The 21,780-nt window shown below is 42.3% G+C and overlaps 1 protein-coding gene across 2 annotated transcripts in view; it reads left to right on the top strand.

Annotated features, from left to right (window-relative positions):
* Pld5 (phospholipase D family, member 5) overlaps nt 1-21,780 on the top strand; it is a 338,384-nt gene that overhangs the window by 51,241 nt on the left and 265,363 nt on the right. The window contains exon 1 of one of the 2 annotated variants that reach the window (XM_039090526.2): nt 13,150-21,130. The exons of the other annotated variant lie outside the window; for it this stretch is intronic. Coding sequence (XP_038946454.1) covers nt 21,128-21,130 — 3 coding nt within the window. The 5' untranslated portion in view covers nt 13,150-21,127. Of the gene's footprint in view, nt 1-13,149; nt 21,131-21,780 lie in introns of those variants that run through there. 2 annotated transcript variants of the gene reach the window in all.

Here is a 21,780-nt window from a genome sequence, read left to right as displayed (position 1 = left end):
ATCTGTGTCCGTTTTAGGAAAACATTCTTTCATGTGTTTGTTCCAGCAAGACATCATCCAATACTGCTGATTTTCCAAAGAAACCTTAAGTTTCCATTTTAACTTAACATGTAGCATTTGTGGACTGGATGTTTTCCCTTAATCTTATGTACCTGGAGACCCATGTGTCTTTTTATGACATGATCATTCATTTCTTTTCAGCACTAAATAATGGTCCTTCTACATGCGTGTTTTGGAATGTGTGTGTGTGTGTGTGTGTGTGTGTGTGTGTGTGTCTTTATAGGCATACATGTGCTAAAGTTAAAAAACAAAAAATGTTAGTGCCACCTATAGACATTCTAGGTGTTTTATAATTTCATATTTTATGTAAAATGTATAGCTTTGACTCACTGAAGAATTTTTGTGAAACTAAAAGATATAAGATCCCTCTTTCCTATTTGCTTGTTTTGTGTGGTTTTTTTAAACACATGGAATTCAGTCTTTTTTGTTGATGATAAGTAATAACAGGTAATATATTCTGGTGTTAATATACCACACTTTCCTTGCTATTCATCCATCGATAGAAGTTTCCATTGTCTGTTGAAAGTAAATGCTAGTGTTTCTTTGGTAATATTGTACTGTTTTGGTTACTATGAGGAGTCAGGTCTATAGGGTCATAGTTTTTACTCCTCCTACATCAAAACTTAGGACTGTGATAGTCAGGTAATGTGCTAAATATAACCTTATTTTATTAAAGTTAATTTTTTTTTGGTTCTTTTTTTCTGGAGCTGGGGACCAAACCCAGGGCCTTGCGCTTCCTAGGCAAGCGCTCTACCACTGAGCTAAATCCCCAACCCCTTTTTTTCACAGGTTTTTTTTTTTGGTTCTTTTTTTCTGGAGCTGGGGACGGAACCCAAGGCCTTGCACTTCCTAGGCAAGCGCTCTACCACTGAGCTAAATCCCCAACCCCTAAAGTTAATTTTTAAAAACTCCAAACTATTTTTCAAATGATCATATCAATTTAACCTTTCACTACCAATGTAAAATATCAATTTTCTCCACATCCTTGCTAACACTTATTGTGTTACTCCTTCATTAATATGTGTACTTGCAATTCATCTGTATTAGATTTACATTTGCCTAGTTACTAATGGTGTTGAATGTCTCTTTATATGGAAACTTTTATTAAATATCCACTCAAGTATTTTTCACATTTTGATAGATTATCTTATTCTAGGAAGCCATTTCTGGGTTTACAAACAAATCAATCTTTTTTTCAGTTATGTAATACAAGTATCTTCTCTCTTTCTGGTTTGCACATTCACTTTCATAATGGTGTCTTTTGTAGAGCAGATCTTTTCTGCTTTGATAACATCCACTGTATTGGATCTTTTTATGGTTAATAGTGTCTGTGCCCTCACTGATGTATTTTTGGCATCATGGGCTTAGTAGCACATGCCTGTTATCCCAGAACTCAGATGGTTAAGGCAAGAGGATCATGAGTTTGAGACTGGCAGAAACCTAAACTTGTCTCAAAAAAAAGTTTTTGAAAACATATTTTTGCCTACCCCAAGTGTTTCAAATTTAATCAATGTTTTCCTCTCAGAGTTTTAGAATATTGGCTTTTACACTTGCCTGTTATCTACGTATTATTGTTTTTGTTGTTGTTAATCATTGAATGTGATGTGAGATAGAGACCCAAGTTCATTTTTTTTTTTTTAAATTGAGGTTGCCGTTCCTCAGTTCCAGTAATGAGTTTTGGAAAGCATTATCCAGGCTCTATTCATTTTTCTTAGCACCATTACAAAAATTAATTGACCAGATTTGCATTAATCTGTCTCTTGAGTCACTATCTCTTCCATTAATCTATGCACTACCCCCATGCCAATCTGACACTTTCTTGATTACTTCCATTTTCTAGCAATCCTTGAAATCAGATTCTGTAAGCATCCCATGCTCCTCATCTCAAACATTGGTTCTTGGTTGTCCCAGATCATGCTCATCTTGTATTCTGCTGGAAGTTTGATTGCAATTGTGTTAAATCATCCACCAGTATAAGAGAACTGAATTTGTAACAGAATCCATCCCTCAATCTTTGAACATAGAATGTTTCTCCACTTATTTAGAATTTCTTTCATCTATATTCCAACAGGGATTGTTAAACTTATTCTAAACCATGCATCCTTTGGTAGTTTAATAAATCGTGATCTTAATTGCAGTTACATACTTGCAAGTTCCTTGCTTGGGTATAGGACTATGGCTTGTTTTTGTTTGTTTGTTTGTTTGTTTTATTGTTTTTGGTTAGTTTTATTGATTATATTATATGACCTTCCTAAACTTTAGTAGGTTCTAGTGGCTTTATGTGGGCTCCTCATAACTGCATTCCGTAGGCTCCCATGTTGAGCGGAAGTAGACAGTTGGATTCCTTAGTGTGCCTACTGCACTCCTTGCCTCATCTGTGTGTTGTGCACAGTCCTGTGTCTGAGAACAAATTCTGTCAGTTTTGTTCAGTTTCTCAACTGCCCACACTGGTAGATTTAATCTGGCTAATAGTTTATCACCACTAGAAGATGGTGTCTTAAGAGATTAACTTTAGCAGAGTTTGTCTTATTCTCAGTATTTTACTTTGTTTGTTCTCCCTTAAACTAGATGTTATCATTAATGATTTCCATGCTGTTAAAAACTGTCCCATAAAAGCTTCTCTTGAAAGGCTGTCTAGTATTCCACTACATGAATATAATGTAGTTTATTCAGTTATCCCTTTAGTTTCAGACTATTAGATGACTTTTATTAGTTGAAATATTATTATCACAGATCTTTTAAAACATTTTCCCCCCAGAAAACAAATAGGTCTTGGTATTCTGTAAGAAGTGACTTACCTGGAAATATGCCTTCAATGTATGCAATTTACAAGATTTTCCGGAAACATCTACTGCTTCTCATTTATCACATATATCCACTCCTGTTCCTATTTCTGTCATCCTAGACTGTGCCCTCCTAGAAGTCTTGAGAGTTTGTGTTCCAATGTTGAATGTTCTTCTCCAGCATCAGACAAACACTATGAGTCTTCTTCTGACCTGTGCTATTCCATGGTTGAATTCATGGTACCCTCTTTCCTCCAGGACCCTTTTCATGTATGATTTGAGCAGCCCTTGATAAAATCCCATTCTTTGCTTGTTACAAACTTGATGGCCAGGTGTTGGCTTATCCCATTGGTCAAACTTGCAAGACTATTAACCACTAATTAATAAGGATAGTCACCTGGGTACCCTCTTTCACCCTCTGCTGCCTGGTTTCTTGGATATGGTACTCCTCCCTCCCAGAATACCATTCTACTCCCCTCTGCATCTACAGTAGGTGCAGTTCAGTAGTCTAGTTAGACTGGGGCGTGGCATTCTTCTCCTTAATCACCAGGAAGTTATACCTCTATACTTACTACTTTAAGTGGTCCCATGCAATGTTGCTAGGTCCAGACATTATACAGGACATGGGAAGGCAGCTTTGTCAACCTTACACATTCCCTGCTGTCTCTCTGACAAAAGTGTGATCAGCATTACGTTCAGACACTTCTTAACAATTACCATGAAATAGCTTCCCTTCTGTCTTAGTTAGGCTTCCTGCTGTGATAAAATACCATGACCAAAAGCTACTTGGAGGGAAAAGGGTTTATTTCAGCTTACAACTGTTATGTCACCCTCCATCACTAGAAGATGTCAGAGCAGGAACTACATGTAGGAACAAGCGGAAGCAGAAACTAGAAGAACGCTGATTACTTACTGCCTTGCTAAGACCCAGGACCACCAGGAGAGGATGGCTCTCCACAACAATCACTAATTAAGAAAATGCCCCCACAGGCTTCTCTTCAAGCCAATCTTATGCAGACAATGTTGTTGGTACTCTCTTCTCAGTCAACTCAAACTTGTACCACATTGACAAAACAACTTACTCAGGATACCCTTCCTACGCTGTCTGGTCCTGAAGGTTCCCTTCCTTCTCCCCAACTTACTCCTTCTGTTGCTTTATTCATATACATTTCAGTAGGCTTCTGTGGTGCTTTAGACAGTGCACAGCTGTCATTTTGTGTTCCAGGAAGTCCTGTGCCTTTCATGTCAATCAATGGAGGAGAACAATTCTACTGTGGAGGAAAGACAGAAAAGGTAACAAAGAACCTGAATTCCAGTTTGATCTGGTCTTGATCTCTGCCATCCTGTGATACTTAAAGTGAAGTCTCACCCAAGATACAGTCTATTTACAGAAGTGCTTTGAACGCTTGAGGGTTGATCTTGCCCCTGGGTGTAATTGAAGAGGATGTCTTTTTCAAAGATCATATAATATCAGGATTAGATGTTATCTTGACAGTGACCTAAATGATTGGCCTTTCTTTATGTTGGGCTGAACTACAATTCAAATGGAATCTGATTCCATTGTATTTCTCTACCTAGCATCAGACTTTCTGATGCTTGAAGACAAACCTCATTTCATGTAGGGGCCATCTTTGTCTAAGCAGACCCTCCACATCGACTACATATATGTTGTCGTATTATGCCAAATGAAATTCTACAGGGTGGGTGTCTAAAAGTTTGTCCTTCTCATCCATTCTTCAAGCAGGGAGCCCAAGATCAAGGTGTGAGCAGGTCTGGTTTCTTCCAAGAGTGCAGGGATGAACATCTTTTATAGAACTGCCCTCTTGCCAATCACGTGATAGTGCTTTTTAGGATAACCTCAGCCTCACTTTTAATTTGATTGTCTCTAAATATCTTGTCTGTTTGGTTCCTTGGGATGCTTTGTTTTGCTTACCTTCCTGCTTGCCTGCCTCTCTACTGCCTTCTCTCTCTCTCTCTCTCTCTCTCTCTCTCTCTCTCTCCCTCCCTCCCTCTCTCTCTCTCTCTCTCTCTCTCTCTCTCTCTCTCTCTCCCTCTCTCCCTCCTCCCCTCCTTTCTTTCTGGGCTATGAATTAAAGAGTATTGGTGAAAAGCAGAGAGAGAGAGAGAGAGAGAGAGAGAGAGAGAGAGAGAGAGAGAGAGAGAGAAGGCTTAATCAGTGCTTGTTTGGATATCTGGAAGCAAACGCCTTTAGGTGTCCAGTGCCCCTGGGACACCTTCATGGTATAGATATGAGCTTCAGTATGAGTCTGGGAAGAATTGACATAGGGTTGACATAGGGTTAGGAGATATCATAATCAAGTCCCTGTCAAGATGCATTCCTGAAGATCCTTGGCTCATCTCTGGTCCTGAAAGATGGTCTCATAAGAACTTATTGCTTGAGGGGACAAGCTGATTCTCAGAGAGTGCTCCATCCTGCTTTAAAGTACAACCTCAGATAGTGGCTAAGTGCCCTTGTCTGGCTCTGCTGCTCCTGGAATCCAAGGTGACTGGCTGTATGTTAGGATGATGACTGGAGAATTCAAGTGCCCTTTGGAGATCTGGAACTGAAGTGTCTGTAACCTTTGTGTCTTGATCTTTGAAGGAGAATGGTAGGTTCGTTGTTCCTACTCCCGTGTGAGAGCTTATTATGTGATTAACATGCCTATATACAGAAGCAGCACTTTGCCCAACAGAGAAGAGACAGGTGGAAATGAAGGCGGAGACACCAGACTGTTACCCTGTTTTTAATTAGACGGATTTCATGTGAGGAACTTCCTTGAGGAATGGCATGGGAGAGACTTGAAAACTGATAAAATTCAGATTAGTGGTGAGGAGAAAGTGTGGCTTGGATCTTGGTCCTAAAGTTATTGGCTGAGCATTGAGCATAGATGAAGCACAGAGTTAGACATAAGAGTAACTTCTGTGCCTGGGTACACTTACCTTGGAGACCCATAGGAGTCCTTGTAGACATGGCTAGTGGCCTTGAAGGTGACGTGGGCCCCTCTCTTCTTCCCTTGAAGGTCCCCATTCAGAGAAGTGTCTCTTTGGAATTCGTTCCATCATGCCTAAGTGATAAAGCTATTATTACACAGTTTAACGGGCCATTTGGTGCTGGATTTACTTGTATCAGAAACGCAATAGATTTACAGTAATTCTACAGAATGACTCTTGAGAAATAGAACATTCTCTGGTAGCTGAGCCTTATTTTAAAAAGAAAACTAAAACTAAAAACTACAACTTAACAGGAATGCGTTAGTTTCTGTAATTTCTTCATTCAAACTTCTTACCATTAGAAGAGATGATATCAACACTTTGATCCAATACGAACTCGTATTAGTCTAGTAAATCCTCTTAACAGCCAAACCTGCTGAGTTTTCTTCCCTTGTTGTTACCAGGAAGGACAAAGTTCTTGCCAGTACCTCGGTGCCCACAGCTCACCTGTGGTTCTTGGCATCTCATCCGAAGCCTATTTGCTACAAGATAATTCTATTTTACGGCGGGGAGGGGTCTATGATACGCATGTTTCCATAAACTCATGCGCATCATAGAACACACCTATTCTTGTGTTTAGGAAGACTAGAAACTCAATGGAGTTCCTTTTCTCATATCACTAGTGCTTTAATTAGCCTGCGTCTCATGGGTGCACCATTACATTCCCTGTGCTTACTGTGTCCCATCTCGCTTGTCTCCATCCTGTCACTCCAAAAAAGAGAATGGAGCAAGACTGAGAAGCTGCATTTGACTCAAAGACTTATTGCAAATTGGTATTGAGTCAGAGAGAGAGAGAGAGAGAGAGAGAGAGAGAGAGAGAGAGAGAGAGCCCAGATTCCAGTTTCTTTTGTCTACTTAGTTCTATTTCTATGCACTTAAGTTTCTCTAGTTATTTTTAATGCAGAAGAATGATAAAAAGTCTTTAAATCTCAGCTTGGGGAATCTGACAGCGTGACATGTATTGCTAATTGAGATGTCCTTTGGGGGTCCTCATGACACATCTTTGCTCTACCAGATGCTGGCGTGCTAGTTTAGACCGGTGCTTGTGCATATACTTGAGTTTTCTTCTCTATGTTCCTTCTGGCTCCTTTCTTCTTCCTTTCTCTTCTTCATAATCTTAAGGGACTTGAGATTAAGAACACAGAAGGAAAGATTTCTTCTTTACTATTACTTTGCTCTTAAAACAGTCTTTAAGGCCTAGATGAACCCAAAGTTGTGTTTAAAAAGTAGCCAGACCTCTGTTTTAGAGGATGCATGAGGCATTCATTCTGTCCTTCCATGGACTCTGTACCTGAAAGCCATACGTTCAGGATGTTATGTATTGGAGAAAATGGAGATTGTGAGCCAGGAAAGCAAGACATTTCACTCTTACTTTGTTTTAATTTCAAATTTTTATTTGGCTGTGTGTATGTTTAGCCTAACATAGACTCATGGAAGTCAGACATATTAATGGGGTACATGGTTGGCCTTCGTGCCATTCACTCTTTACTCTCTTGTAGGCAGCTGAGAGAGGTTGGGGTCCTCAGGAGAGTTCCTGAGAGAAGATGGGGTCCTCTCCTCTTCCATGGATGATTGAAAGAGGGAAGAAAAAACCTAGAAAATGATCATTGATTTTTTTTTTACCTGAAATAATTACTTGTATTCTGCAACAGAAAAATGTCACAAACTGAAACAAGGAGATTTGTAGGGTAAGGACAGGAGCTGAGAAGTCCACAGAGGACGGGAACAGGATTTCAAAGCAATTGAAGAAGGGAAGGGATATCTCTCTCTCTCTCTCTCTCTCTCTCTCTCTCTCTCTCTCTCTCTCTCTCCCTCTCTCCCTCTCTTCTTTCTCTCTCTCTCCCTCTCTCCCTCTCTTTTTCTTTCCCTCTCTCTCCCTCTCTTCTTCTTTTTCTCTCTTTCCCTCTTTTCTTCTCTCCCTCTCTCCCTCCTTCCCTTTCCCTCTCTCCCTCCTTCCCTCTCTCTCCCTCTCTCCTTCTTTCCCTCTCTCTCCCTCTTCTCTCCCTCTCTCCCTCTCTCCCTCTCTCCTTCTCCCTCTCCCTCTTTCCCTTCCTCTCCCTCCCTCCTTTCTCTCCCTGACACTCTGGGCTATGGAGTTTAAGGAGATGAACAGTGTGAATCCCAGGTTGGCTACATATCAATTACAAAGATTTTTATTGATGTAAGATTATGGCTATACAATGTTTTGTTTAAGAATAAAATTAGTAATCCATCCTATTTAATCCCTGTTCAAAATTATGAGCATTTCCAAATTATCTCTTAAAATGACAACCTACCTACAACTTACAAAATAACCATAACCAGACACCCTAATCCAAGGGAGCTGAATGACGGCGTCTCCATAGGAGCCATGAGAAACTCTTCAAAGGAGTGGGCAGGGGTAGAAAACTTGGTTGGACTTGAGAAGGTTGGCTTAAGCATCTTTGACTCAGTTTCTGTATGCTGAGAATGCTCAGGACATGACTGAAGTTTTGACTGGATCTGTCTGAAAGGCTGGGTGAACTGAATCTATTGGGAATTGCAGCGATCCCTGAAGCTGTTCTGGAAGCGAGTCTCTGGACAGCATCAGAAAGCAGGGGGCTGGAACAGCAGGTCAGTTCAGCACCTCTGAGGATGAATCTTGCCAAAGCTCTACATTCTGTAATATATGAATCTCATAACCAAAGTTTTAGTACCATTAAGGTATTAGTATGGATTGTGGAAGGTGCTCAGATCAGTTAAGGATGAATTTTGTCCCTTCTTTGAACAGGTGAAAGGCAGCTACCCTTTTATGAATTAATTTCATCAATAGCCAATTGTAATAAATCTTCATTTATGCCATATGTAGGAGGGCACGAAGAATCTTAAGGAGTTCATAACCAACATGGTTTATTGTCTAATTAGCTCAAACTTTGGCTAGAGACATTTTTATGTCTAAGCCAGTTTCCTGGGCTGTTCCCATGCTGAGGAATCAGCAGATCAAGTTATTTGTCCTGCTTGATAGATTTTTTTTCTTTCCAGTAGTCAAGATCCTCAGGGAGTCTTCCCCCCTGTCATATCTGATCCATATCACTCTGGAAGGGGTCTCCCAGATACCAGAGGGGAGTGTTTGCTAGCTGCAGGAAGGATTAGAAGTGCCCAACCTTTGAGCTAGCCAAGGTATTTTAAAATTAATTGGTGTGTGTGTGGGGGGGTGTGTTTTATTGGAGAATCCAGAGGGCTCTGGTGGTTGACTGTAAACTTGACCCTCTGGGAGCACAGAGTAGTTAGCCAAAATTACCACCACTACTACTACTACTACTACTACTACTACTACTACTACTACTACCACTATTAAACATACACACACCTTTTAAAAACTCCAACTATCAATTTCTAAGAAGATTTTAAAGCAATTTATATTCAGGTATGCTCAAACTTTTGACATTGTCATGTATAAGGTTCACATTTGAGAACCTTAAAATCAATTCACCAAACCAAATTGCAAAATAATAATAATAATGATAATACTATTAATCTCATAATATTTAAGCGAGCATATGGTTTTGTACTGGACCATGTACTTAGCTGTCCTCAGCTGCCGATCGGACATGTCGAAATTAGTGTAGTCTGAGGCTTGAAAGCATCGAACTGGTTGCCTGGCTCTCACTAGCTCTGTGACCTTTGAGGATATTATTGATATGCCAGCTCTCCTATCCATGAAAAGGGGTGAGTAGCACTGCCTTACAGGGTTCTTGTGAGACTGAACTAAAATGCACAAGCCTTCAGAGGCAGGTACACGGTAGCATAACAGAAGTTTTATGGTCTCCCCTTACCTGGGGTTTCTCACTCAGTAGTTTTTGTGAACTGCAAACAACATTCGTAACAAAATATTAAGTGGCAAAATCCACAAATAAAGGACTCCCGAGTTTAAAAAACTTTCATGGATGGTGTGCTGTTGTAACTTTTTGCATTTTATTTCCAGTGGTTGTGAATCATACTACTAGGGGTTGTTAATCTCTCATTGTGGCTACGTTATAAATAACATCGACACGGTTGCTGACAGGGAAGCATGCCTGTATTATTCTTGTTCTGGTCAGCCTGGTTTCTGCCACTAGAGTAAAAAGCCTGATGCGCACCCCTTTAAAAGCACAGCGAGCTAGGCTTTAATTTCAGTTGGGGGTGTGTGTGTCAAAGCTCAAGATTAGGCAACCCCACAGGTTTGCTCTTGGAGAGTGTGGGGTAATCTTGGTTCCTACGGCTGGAGCACAGAGAGGAGAATCGGGATCCTCCACCCTCTGAGGGCACAGCCCCTCAACCAAACAGGTCCTATAAGACCCTATCTCTGAGAGGTCTACTACGGCACCTCCAATTAAACACCACTGTGGGTATCAAACCTTCAAGGACAGTGGATGTTGCAGGAATGTTCAATGTTTTTTTAATGGTATCCAAGCGACCTTCAGGAGGCGCACATGATTCTACATAAAATGCTAGGGCTATAGAGGGCTGTTCTGGAACACTGTGTATGATGACATTCCATTTAGTAAAATAAAAATAAAATTATATTTAAAGGTCTCCAAGTGAGTGCATGAAAGCAGCAGCAGCCACTTAGGCAGGAAGCTATTTAAATAATTAATAAGACAAGGCAGATGAGAAATAGGGGGAAAAGGGAATCACTACATGGCATTGTCCACGTCTCTATGCTACTTGACTTTCATTTTCTACAAGACTCTGTCACTTCTGCTGTGAGGAAGTCGACAGAATTTACCGTCCAGGCCAGAGTGTCATGAGCGTGTTATATAACCTATGATGAGATCATCTAAGCACAGTGCTGGATTATCTGGCAGTTGCTGGCAGAGCTGAAAATGGATGTATTCAAAATTTGGTTAAGTTACCGTCTACAAGTGCGTAAAACAGTGAATTAGTAAAAACTCTACCATTTGGGAACGCGACTTGTTTTGAAACTCAAAATTCTTTGGCTAAGTTAAAAGACCTTGTTTTGAAAAGAACAGATTTTCGTTTCCTCTCTAATTTTATAACTCTTGGCAATGCAACCTGTGTTTCGCCGTGGAATGTTAGAGGAGGAAATGAGTGCAGACGCTGAAGGTTTCAGTTTTGTTGTTGTTGTTTTGAAATAAATCCACAGTTAATGCTGCCTATGTATCATGGTGCTATGAAATATGGGGGGTACTGCTGAGAAGGAGACCTCGGGAAGTGTGGAAAGGGGCTTTCTTGGGGATTCTCAACTTCAGTCCCAGTGGCCATTTCACACACAGACTCAAATAGCTTGGGGACTCTGCTACGTGGGATATTTACAAGCAGGTTTCCTGGGACGCTTGGGACAGACAGCGACGCCCGTGCACGCACGCCACCTGGTGGGCACTCATGGCAACTTCAGAGAGGGCCGACTTGGCTGCAGCTTGCCTGTTCAGAGGGCGACTTAATGATGAACAAAAGACCTTATTTTTGTATCCACAACTTTGCAGATCCTTACGTGATAAGAGATGGATGTGGTAACTGGTAAACGACTGCACGTTATCAATAAAGGAGATTTCCATGGGAAGTCTAAGAGGAAGAGCTTGCTTTTTGTTCTTTGTTTTATTTTATTTGTCTTAGAAGAACAAAGAACGTTTCAGGAGTTAAAATATTTATTTTTAAAATCTTAGTTTTAGTTTAAAAATGATAGTTGCACATACTGATGGAATACAGCATAGTACTTTGATACCTGCTTCTATTGTTAAATGAGTAAATTAAAAGGATGGATAGAATAAACCCATCACCAGAGTCCTGGGGTTCACCTTGGAATCTCAGCTACTCTTTCCTCAGAGGTGGGACAGGAGGATGGCTTGAGCCTGGGAATTTATGCTCAACCTAGGTAGCATGGCAAGACTCCTCACTTCTAAAGAGATAAATAAATACATTTCTTAATTAATATCCATATGCTTATTTTATAAGTATATTATTATTTTTTATTTTATTTTTATATTCTTTCTTCATTATTGCAGTCTATGAGTTAGTAGTGACTGAGCTGTGCAATAGATCCCTAAGGCTCTCTCTCCTAACTGAACGTGTATGTCCTTTGTCTTTTAGCTCCCTCCTACTTGTGCCCTTCCCATTATTCCCAACCTTCTGAAAATGACTGCTGATCTTGCTTTCATGAGTTTGACTCCTTCCGGGTCCATAAATACGTGGGACCATGGGGCATTTGTCTCTCTGTGTCTGAAGTCCTTCATTTAGCCTATTATCCTCAGGGTTCACTCACAATTTCCTTAATGACAGATCTCTCTCTCTCTCTCTCTCTCTCTCTCTCTCTCTCTCTCTCTCTCTCTCTCTCTCTCTCTCTCTCTCTCTGTTACTAGAACTCTGAACCTTACATCTGGTAGGGCCCATGCACTATCCACCAGGATACTGTTCTGTTCTTAGAGGTTAAATTTTATTCCACTAAATGTACGTCTCAGGGTTCCTTTCTCCTAAATGAATCTCCTTTGAACACTTCCATAGTCTCATGTGATTCCTAATTTCCTTAAAATTACTACTATTAGCTGGGTTAATATCTTTAAGGTGGGCTTTTGTATTTTGAAGCTCAACTCAGTAAATATCACAAAATATCTTGTATTGACATCAGGTACTGTTGTGGTCACCTAGGATATGTTAGGGACATAACATAAGGGATATGTTAGAACAAAGAGACAACTCCTATTCATGAAGTTTTTCACTCTAGGAAGGGTGCATAAGCAATATGTTACTCTAAGGAGGGGATGAAAGCATTAGAAGAAAAAGCACACAGTGGAGGAAAAATAAAATTGGAACAGCTAAAGGAGAATCAGAATTAATGTAACACATGGGCAGTTTGTAGTACAAAATGGGTCAGTCAAGATAAGACTCTTTGACAAGGGGAGATTTGAGCAAAGACTTGAAAGAGATACACGAATTAGCAGAGAGATTTCTCAAGAAGAAAGGCATCCAGGGTAGATGGCGGTTTCTGCATTTCTGATCTGCAGGAGGAAAACGGGACTGCTTTGGAGAAAACAAATCAAAGAATAAAATTGGACAAGGAGAAGCACCCGGGTGGCTCCAGGAAACTGGATCCCACATCATGGGCGGACTTGGGACTGTCCTTAAAACTTTAGCTCTTACCATTAAGAAGGATGAGAAACTGAAGATTCCACTGCCTGAGCCAAGTGGTCCCCGTGCTGAGAGTTCATCAGAAGGAAGAAGAAAGAGGGTAACCAGGAGTGTATTGTAGTCACCTCAGAAAAGGAAAGGGAAGGGAAGGGAAGGGAAGGGAAGGGAAGGGAAGGGAAGGGAAGGGAAGGGAAGGGAAGGGAAGGGAAGGGAAGGGAAGGGAAGGGAAGAAAAGAAAAAAGAAAACAATCGATGCTGCTTAGCTATGTCTTGTACAGCAAGATAAAGAAATGAAGCGACCAGGTTCTAGCTGTGTCCTGAGAGTAAAGGCGGAATTATTATTGAAGTGAGATGAACATAATTTTAAAAGTGCTTTTGGGGGAGCTGTTTGCTTTTTGTTTTTGCTTTTGTTTTTTGTTTTTTTTTATTTTATGCATTTGTGTATTTATGTATTTATTTATTTTTTGCTTTTTTTTTTTTTGAGAAAGGGTTTCTCTGTTTATCTTTGGCTGCCTTGATGTCCTGGAACTCACTTTGCAGACCAGGCTACCCTCAAACTCAGAGATCTACTTGCCTCTTCTTCCCAAGTGCTGGGATTAAAGGCAGGAACCACCACTGTCTGACTAAAAGTGCATAATTTTAAAGCCTATGATTCAGTGGGATCTATACATCCACAAAAAGTTGCAGTTACCTCCTTGCTTTCCTTGGCATTAGATTTGTGCAGCTTAAACAAATACCTTAAATTATGCCCACAAATATAACTCAAAATCTTATGCAAGAGTGGGTTTTTTATGTATAAGCAGACCCCCCTTTTCAGCCCATCAGATCTGAGGGGTATATGTATGTGTGTGTGTGCATGTGTCACTGTGTGTGATGTGTATATTGAGTGTATGTATGAGGGTGTGGTGTATAGTGTGTAGTTGAGCATATATCAATGTAGTATATGTATGTGTATGCATACCTGTGTAGTATGTGTAATATGTGGTATATATGTGATTAGGTGTGGATAAATATGTAGTGTGTGTGTGTCTGTGTGTGTGTGTCTCTCTGTGTGTGTGTGTGTGTGTGTGTGTGTGTGTGTGTGTGTGTGTGTGTGTGTGTTATGACATGTGGCAATCCGAAGACAGCTTGTAGGAGTTGGTTCTCACCCTCCCTAGGTGGGATCCAAGGACGAAACTCAGGTAAGGCTTGGTGGAAAGTGCCTTTGCCTATCAAGCCACCTCGCCAGCCCCACGGTCCTCATTTTTAAATGTTGGAAACATGTTCTACCATGTTGCCAACAGAGCAGAAGCCAAGTAACACACCCATCCTGCAGGTGGCCAGTTTCCTAGGGCATCATCAAACAAATGCTCTCACTTAGGCCATCAGTATGCTGTAGGCTCTGAGTCTCACGTGCAAGCCCACCTGCTGGCCTGTGCACACGCTGTGAAGATGTTTCCACCCTCTCAGACTCTACACAGTCTTAAAGTCCTGCAGAAGACCATCCTGAAGCGATGTTAGAGTTCTGAAAGAGCGTTGTCCAGCACAGCTCCCATCCCTGGGATCAACTATAACCTCGAGATCCAGTCCACATGACTTAAGGGACTGAGTTTTAAATTGTATTTAATCACAGTTAATTTATACTTGAGTTTAGATGGCTAGCCGCGCACAGCCACTCATCATCAAGCCTTGCCTGGAGGTCCATGTGTAATTCTCACCCCTGCAGAGACCCAGCTTGGAGTCACTGACTTGTTGAACAAAACCAAGATGCCCTTTTGATGAACCAGTAGGTAAGGAGAAAAGAGAGCAACAAGGGTGGGGCTGTGACAAAATTTCATGTCTGAATATATGAAATTTAATATTCAGGTTTATACAGCCTTAAATAAAGTATGCCCGGTCCCATCTCCAGCCGATAAATGCATTCCTTTGAATGCTAGGAGGCCTGGGAGGCCAGTGCATATTTAGTATTCCTAGACTACGAGAGTTCTACCTCAGAACACGGTACTCTGAGGGCGCCTGTCTCCTGACCACACACATGCACCTTGTCCTTGCACTAGCCTGGAAAGGGAGAACTGAACAGAGCTGGAGCTCGGGGACCTTCTAAGGGCAGCCCCCGCACCTCTTATGCTGTGACTTTTCTGCCCTGTGGATGTAGTGGTGGCATTGATGTGAACACATGACATAAAGTTATAAGGAACTGCCACCGGATATGAGCTCATCTACTGATCTGAGGACCAAGCTCCACATGGGGACAACCACTATGGTCTGATTGGTGCCATTTGGAATTCTACGTGAGCGCTCACTGCATCGCCTGCAAATTAAGAGATAATCTTTGTGTGTGTATGTGTTTTGGGTTTTTTGTTTGTTTGTTTGCTTTCTAAATGAGCACGTGTCGAGTTCTTCTGAGGCAAATCACAAGCAGGACTTGGCTGCTGCTTAGAATGCAATGAAAGAGCTGAAGCAAGGGACAGATACCAACGTGACTTTGACCAAAGGTCAATGAGCCTCATTAAACTGCTCATTCACCATCACTGAAGGTCCTCAGAGTGTGCCGTGGAAGGCTTTGTGTACTCGGATTAATCATTTATGCCCAAGGAATCAGGGAATGGAAGATAAGTTACAGTCTGCTTTTAATCCATGTTAAAGAAAAAACAATCCAGTCCAACGAATTCCATAGGATTACAGTCATTAGTTTAAGAAAATCAAGCATAAAGTGTATCTGGATTATTATTTAAATAAAATCTTTCAAGTGATTTGTGCATTCTGGTGTAAAAGTAGATAGAAGAGGATTAACAGTAGTCACACTTTTTGCACCCGTGAGCGTATCGGTCGGAGGACAATTAATGAAGCTTTATGTTTTGTCTGAGCTAAGGCCTCATGGAGCCCGGGCTAGCCTCAAACTTACTATGCAGCCAAGGCTGGTATCGAACTCTTGATCTTACTGCTCCTGCCTCCCAAGTGCTGGGATTGCAAACATGTGGCATCACACCTAGCTCTGAAGTGTGTCTTCATCCACAGATGCATCACTGTTGTTGCTGTTTTGACTGTAGGCATTCATGCCAGGGTTGCCACTGGTAGTAAAAAGCAGTCTGTTACTGGACATGAGACCCTTACATGTTGCAGCTCCCTCTTGTGGAGGAAAGGGCCAGGTACAGAGTAGATTGGTTCTGGGTGCAACTGAAAAGTGACTGCTGGGACTAGGGTGGCCTCAGAGACTGTCCATGTGTAATGCACATTGTTCTCTGAACACGAGACTCCTTGTTTTCTGGAGGACTCAGTACCCACAGCACGGTGACACATGACTGCAACTGCCTTGCCAGCTGTTTGCACTGCTGCCTTAGCTTCTTCGCTACTGTGCTTGGATCAGAAGCCATCCTGTTTAATTTTGTATCTCAGAAATGATAAACTAATTCATGCTAATGTGAATATTTTCCTGAAATGCTGTAATATAAACCACATCACTCTGTTTATACATGGGAATGCTGGCAACCGTCTGGTGGTTTTAGGAAGTGATTCTTCCTCCTCTTCTTCCTCCTCTTCCTCCTCCTCCTCTTCTTCTTCCTCCTCCTCCTCCTCTTCCTCCTTCTCCTCTTTCTTCCCCCAGCTGTGACCTATTTGGTCTCTGTCAACACCTATCAGATCCATTGAAAAAGAAACCTTAGAAATAGTACTAGAACTGAGAGGCACCCCTCGGTGCTCCATGCCTCTCCATGTTCTATGATTCCTAGACTCATCTGACTTGAGAGTCCATTTGAAGGCACTGTCCTTCCTGTGAGATAACTCTAGTCACATGAAGGCTCTCTAGCCAGACACCTTGGGGTGTCTCTATTGCTGGAAATGGGAAGAAATGCATGAGTCTAAATATATCCAATGCCATAGAACAACACTGGGGCAAGACGGGATGATGGGATTGGGGATTGAAACTTGAGACGAGAGGCCAGCCAGGAAAGAGAGACAGTCCAGCCTCTCTCTGGTCTCTTCTGGGGAGCAGAGGGCATGGATGTTAGGTTGTTGGTTGGGAATAACAGGAAGTTTCTGTTCTTCACTTCCTCTACACTCTTGTCCATGGGAGAGCTCTGGTTTGAGTGAGTGTCACCATAGCCATAGAAGAGTCTAAAGTTGAGACTGTGTGTTACAGTATGCAGTATATTTTTCCCCAATACATATTGAATACTCTAAGATATTGAATTGGTAGATTATGAGTATTGCATAGAGGGGGGTAATAATTTTCTTGCAAAACTACTCAAATACACTTTAAATACCTATTAAAGGTATCATAAAGTTCTCATTATAAAGAAAGAACGTGACCATAAGGAAACACTAAGTGAAATAGATGCTACTAATACACGTTTTGTCTTCGTTCGGATGCCAGGTGCCGCCAATTAAGTGAATCACAAGCCATGGGCAGGAATTGCTCACAGTGCTGGAAGCTTGGCAGTTCAAGATGATGGCCTGGCAGCTTAGGCTTCTACGGGAAAACTTGGTCTTTACTTCTTAGAGGCACCTTCTCACCTTTTAAGAAGTTCGAGTGCTCATGGCCAGAGGAGCAAGCAGACTCCCTTGGATCTCTTTTATAAAGGCACTTGACCTTGTCACCTCCCAAAGGTCCCACCTCCTCTGAATACCCTCCAAGTGGAGTGTTGAGGAGAAAAGCAGACCACGGTACCCTGTGTAGGATGTCCATTCCTCGCACCCTTGACATTCCCAGCAGCCTTCCCTTTAACACTGTTTATCTCAAGCACTTCATTATTGCAAGTGGATGGTCCACCTGTTAAAATGTGTGGAACAGTGTGGTCTCAGGGCTGCAGGGAAAAGACTGGCCTCTTGGGTATCCACATTCATTTTAATGAAAACATACAAACTTCCGATTTATAGAAAAGTTCACATTTTTTTTCCTACTTCTCTCTGCAAACATTTAAATTTTTTCTTACTGTTAATGTCTGGGGCTCAGATAGTGAAATGACTCAACATGATCTAACCAAATCATGTGCAAGAAGCCTAAAACTTTTAAAGAACACATCTTTAAAAAAAAAAATCAGTAAAAATCCTATTTCTCTTTTTTTAATAAAAAGCAAATGATTACATGGAAATCCTTTTCCATCATGTCTTACTGGGGGGAAAAAACCTCTTTCTTAGGAAAAAAAAAGTGCCAATACACTGTATGAACATTTCTTAGTTATGCATGCAGAGCACTGATTCTAAATCAATTCATGTTTGTGTGAGGCTCTGACAAAGCCATAGGGACAGCACACACTGAGAATTAATGCAGTTCTGTCTTCAGTCTGTCATTTGGTCCCTGGGGAGGGGGAAGGGAGATGGCAAAGACTGTGCAGATTGAGTATTAATGTCTTTGTGAACAATTGTTCAAAACCACCTCTGGTGGAGAGCAGCAGGTTGTTGCCAAGCAAGCCATGCTTTGCCTGTTCTCATCTCATGGAGACTCTTGGACCCAGAGCTCTGAAATCTCTCCACCCAACTCGCTAAGTTCCCTTGGCAGGTCTCTGCCACACCAGCCCCACACATCCAAATTCACACGGCTAGCTGGGGTGCCCTTTTCACAAACCCACTCTCTGCTGCCAAACCTTTCTCTCTGGAACTTAGCAGAGTCACCATATGAAGGAAAACACCACACAAACTTAGTTTAGAATCAACAGGTAACACAATCGCTGGGCGCAGAAACTAGCATCCTAATTTGTAAGCCGTTCTAAGTTAAATCCTCCAATGGCGAACCTGGTGGATCCATCCTCTAAACTGAGGGCCTCTTGTTTGTTTCACGTTGTCCTCCAAGCTCCCGTACCCAAATCCTAGTCACCTTTTCCTGCCTCTTCTCTTCCCCTCTCTGACCCGGAAGTCCCACCTACTCCTCACTCAGTGATTGGTCCCCTGAAATCTTTATTCATTGGGTAAGGTCCTGCCACACCAGGTAGCAAAGCCAGGTTGCAAAATTGAGCGCGGTATTTCAAGGGGGCTGTGAAGAGTTCTTTGCAACTAAATATAAGGAACGGGTAGGGGTGTGATAGGAGAAGTTTCGAGGAATGCCTTTGTGTAGAATCCTAAACAGCACGGAGAATAATTGTGACGCGTGTTAATTACCGGGAAGGATTAACTTTGAGAATTTTAAACAGAGTCCAGGGTGCAGGATAGCATACGTGATAAGCACGTAGGAGGCCGCTCCAGCACAACAAACCTAACGTGTGATTAAATGTATGATCGGTAGACCTGCGCTTCTCACATTGGTGGGAGAGGTTGTCATGATTGAAGCTATCAGCGGCATCTTCCTGAAGATGGAAAGAATATTGCTGCCCTTGACTAACCAAGGGAAGAAAAGACAGTGTTTCCCTAATGGTATGTTCCGTTGTTTGAAAGAACAAAGGTTAGTGGGAAAGGGCAAATAAGGAAGAGTCGAGGCCGTGTGCCCATGTGTCCTCAAAGAGGGGATTAAGCTATATCCCAAAGTAGGCACTGTGGGTCATCCCAGCTTGGGAATAAGTACCTGACTTTCTAGAACTTCAGAGCGACACTTTGCAGGTGTTATGAGCACCCAGGATGTGTCTAGAATACAATCACCAAGCTTCATCTTGTCCAGACAGTATCTTCTCTGGGTACCATATTTGCTCTCCCGGCCAGCTTCTCTGTTCTGAATGAATGGCTGCCCCACAAGGAGCAGAGATCTGAGGGATTGTCCCGGAGTATTGAGTTAGCTATGTCTAAATGCTATCCAGGCTGATAAATGCCACAGTCTTCTACCAGCTCAGCTTCCTTGCATGAATTTCAGTCCTTAGCTTCATCAGTTCTGAGACAAGAGCTTAAGTGTGCTGGAACTTTCGCCTGCTCTTTCGAGCTCTAACTAGAACCCTGTCTACTACCTTTGTGCACCCGTGTGGTGTATGTGTGGTTGTAGGTGAACTCACTCATGCAGGTGCATGTAGAAGTCAGACTTTGCTTCCTCAACCACTTCTTTACTCTGTGTGTTTGACACACGGCTAGACTGTGTGACCAGCTGGCTCCTGAGTTCCCCCTGACTCTACTTCTCACTTCTGGTATATATATATACAGGTTACCGTGTCTGGATTTTTTTTTATGTGGGTGTTGGATTTGAACTCAGGTCCTTCTTCTTGCATAGGAAGCACCTTATGCACTGACAAATATTACTTCTTTGGAAAGTGAGAAAGCAGTTAGCGAAGGAATTCAGTGTAGGCTGAGTATTCCTCGAGTAAATAGTTATAATGACCTGGATTCTGTGCCGGGACCGATGAACGTGGTTAGCCGCCCTGCTAGAACTTACAAGAGGGGGAGGCAGGCGAGTGATTCGAGCATCAGCCCTGCGTTTTTACTTACACATACCGCTACTCGTGAGCTGAACTTTGGGTGGGGAGCTGTCATCGCGTAGTGATTGAACCCTTAGTAGTAGTAGTAGTATAGTGTAGAAGCGATAAAACACAGTCGACACATAGGAAAAAGAAAGAGCCCATTAGCTTGTTATGATACGGTAGGCTAGAGGAATGCCTTTTAGGAAAGAAAGCCTCACGTTTCAAGAAGTTCAAATTTATTCTGGAAGATAGGCGGTCCCCATGGAGAACTTTTCTTCCCACCTGTCCAGATCCGGCAGCCTCACAGAATGAATTAGTCTGGTTTTTGCATAAACTCCAGAGGCTGTAGCCACAGGAATGCTCTGCAGCCGGTTCCTCTGCTCTCTATCTAGGTAGGCTACTCCTTTTCTCCAGTTAGGCAGCAGTCGTGGGTTTTTTTTTGTTTTTTGTTTTTTGTTTTTGTTTTTGTTTTTTTGTTTTTTTTGCTCAGGTTGGTGGCGTGTGGCCATCTACACACTGAGTGCCTGCATCTTCCATCTCCTGGGTCAGTGCAAGCCTGTGCCCGTAATTTCACTCCAGGAAGCTGCACGGCTGTTCTCAACTGAAGAGGAAAAGCCACAGAAATGTGACTGAGCTCGGCAGCCCTCCGTGTTTGCTAAAATGCTAAATGAGGGGCCCGTGGTTCTCGGAGCATATTCAGTGAGAACTGCTGGGTGCACGAGCTGCAGCCCTCTCCCTTCACGCTCGGGCTGGCTGATTGCCAGGGCATCCAGGCCAGCAGTTGAGGGGCTGAAATATAATCGGTGGTGATACATTTGCACCACCACATGAGACCCGCTCTGCCTCGGAAGGCTCCAGTGGCCGTGGGAAAAGCAGCAACCGGGGCAGCTAGACTCTGCAAAGCAGGAGGATCTCATCGAAATGGTAAGGCCCCTTGGGAGTTTTCTACAGACCTCATTTGTAACCTGGGGAAGGATGACTAGCGGGTGCTGGTGACCTATGGGTAGCCTGAGAGTGAACAGTCACTTGAGTTCTGAGACACAGTCAGGTGTCACTAGAGGGTAAAGGATACCCTTCACACCAGAGCCTGACTTTCTTTTTCTTAAATGACACCTTTCATGCCAGGGGTAATAGGTAACTGTGCCTTGTAATTAATAATAATTAATAAGAAGCACTTGCAGGCCTTGTCAGGAAAGGGCATTTCCATGGTGACCTGGAATTCCAGCTCTGCCCTAATGCTGTGTCTGAGTACACTTTTCCCTCTGAAAATAGCTTTAATTTCCATGCGACTCTTCAAAGAACTGATGGGTCGGTCGTCTTCTCGATGTTTTCATGGAGGCACAGACTCTTTGTACTAAGCCAGCTTTCTTTTCTGCCTCCTGAGTTGTCAGAGTTGTGTGATCCTCACACTCTCCTGCAGACCTGCCACGGTCCTGGAGAAAACTTCTAAGTGGTTTTCTCTCTCAAAACTGTCGGCAGGTGACAGCAACAGGAACCCAAGGGGTCAAGAAAAGCTTTGTGTGAAGTTAGTTCAATTCACTCCAGCCACTGCCAGAGCAAAGAACACCTTACAA

This window comes from Rattus norvegicus, chromosome 13 (genome assembly GCF_036323735.1).
Source record: "Rattus norvegicus strain BN/NHsdMcwi chromosome 13, GRCr8, whole genome shotgun sequence".
Taxonomy (NCBI): Eukaryota; Metazoa; Chordata; class Mammalia; order Rodentia; family Muridae; genus Rattus; species Rattus norvegicus.
The sequence above is the reverse complement of the archived record's forward strand: the minus strand, read 5'-3'. Positions and strand labels throughout refer to the sequence as shown.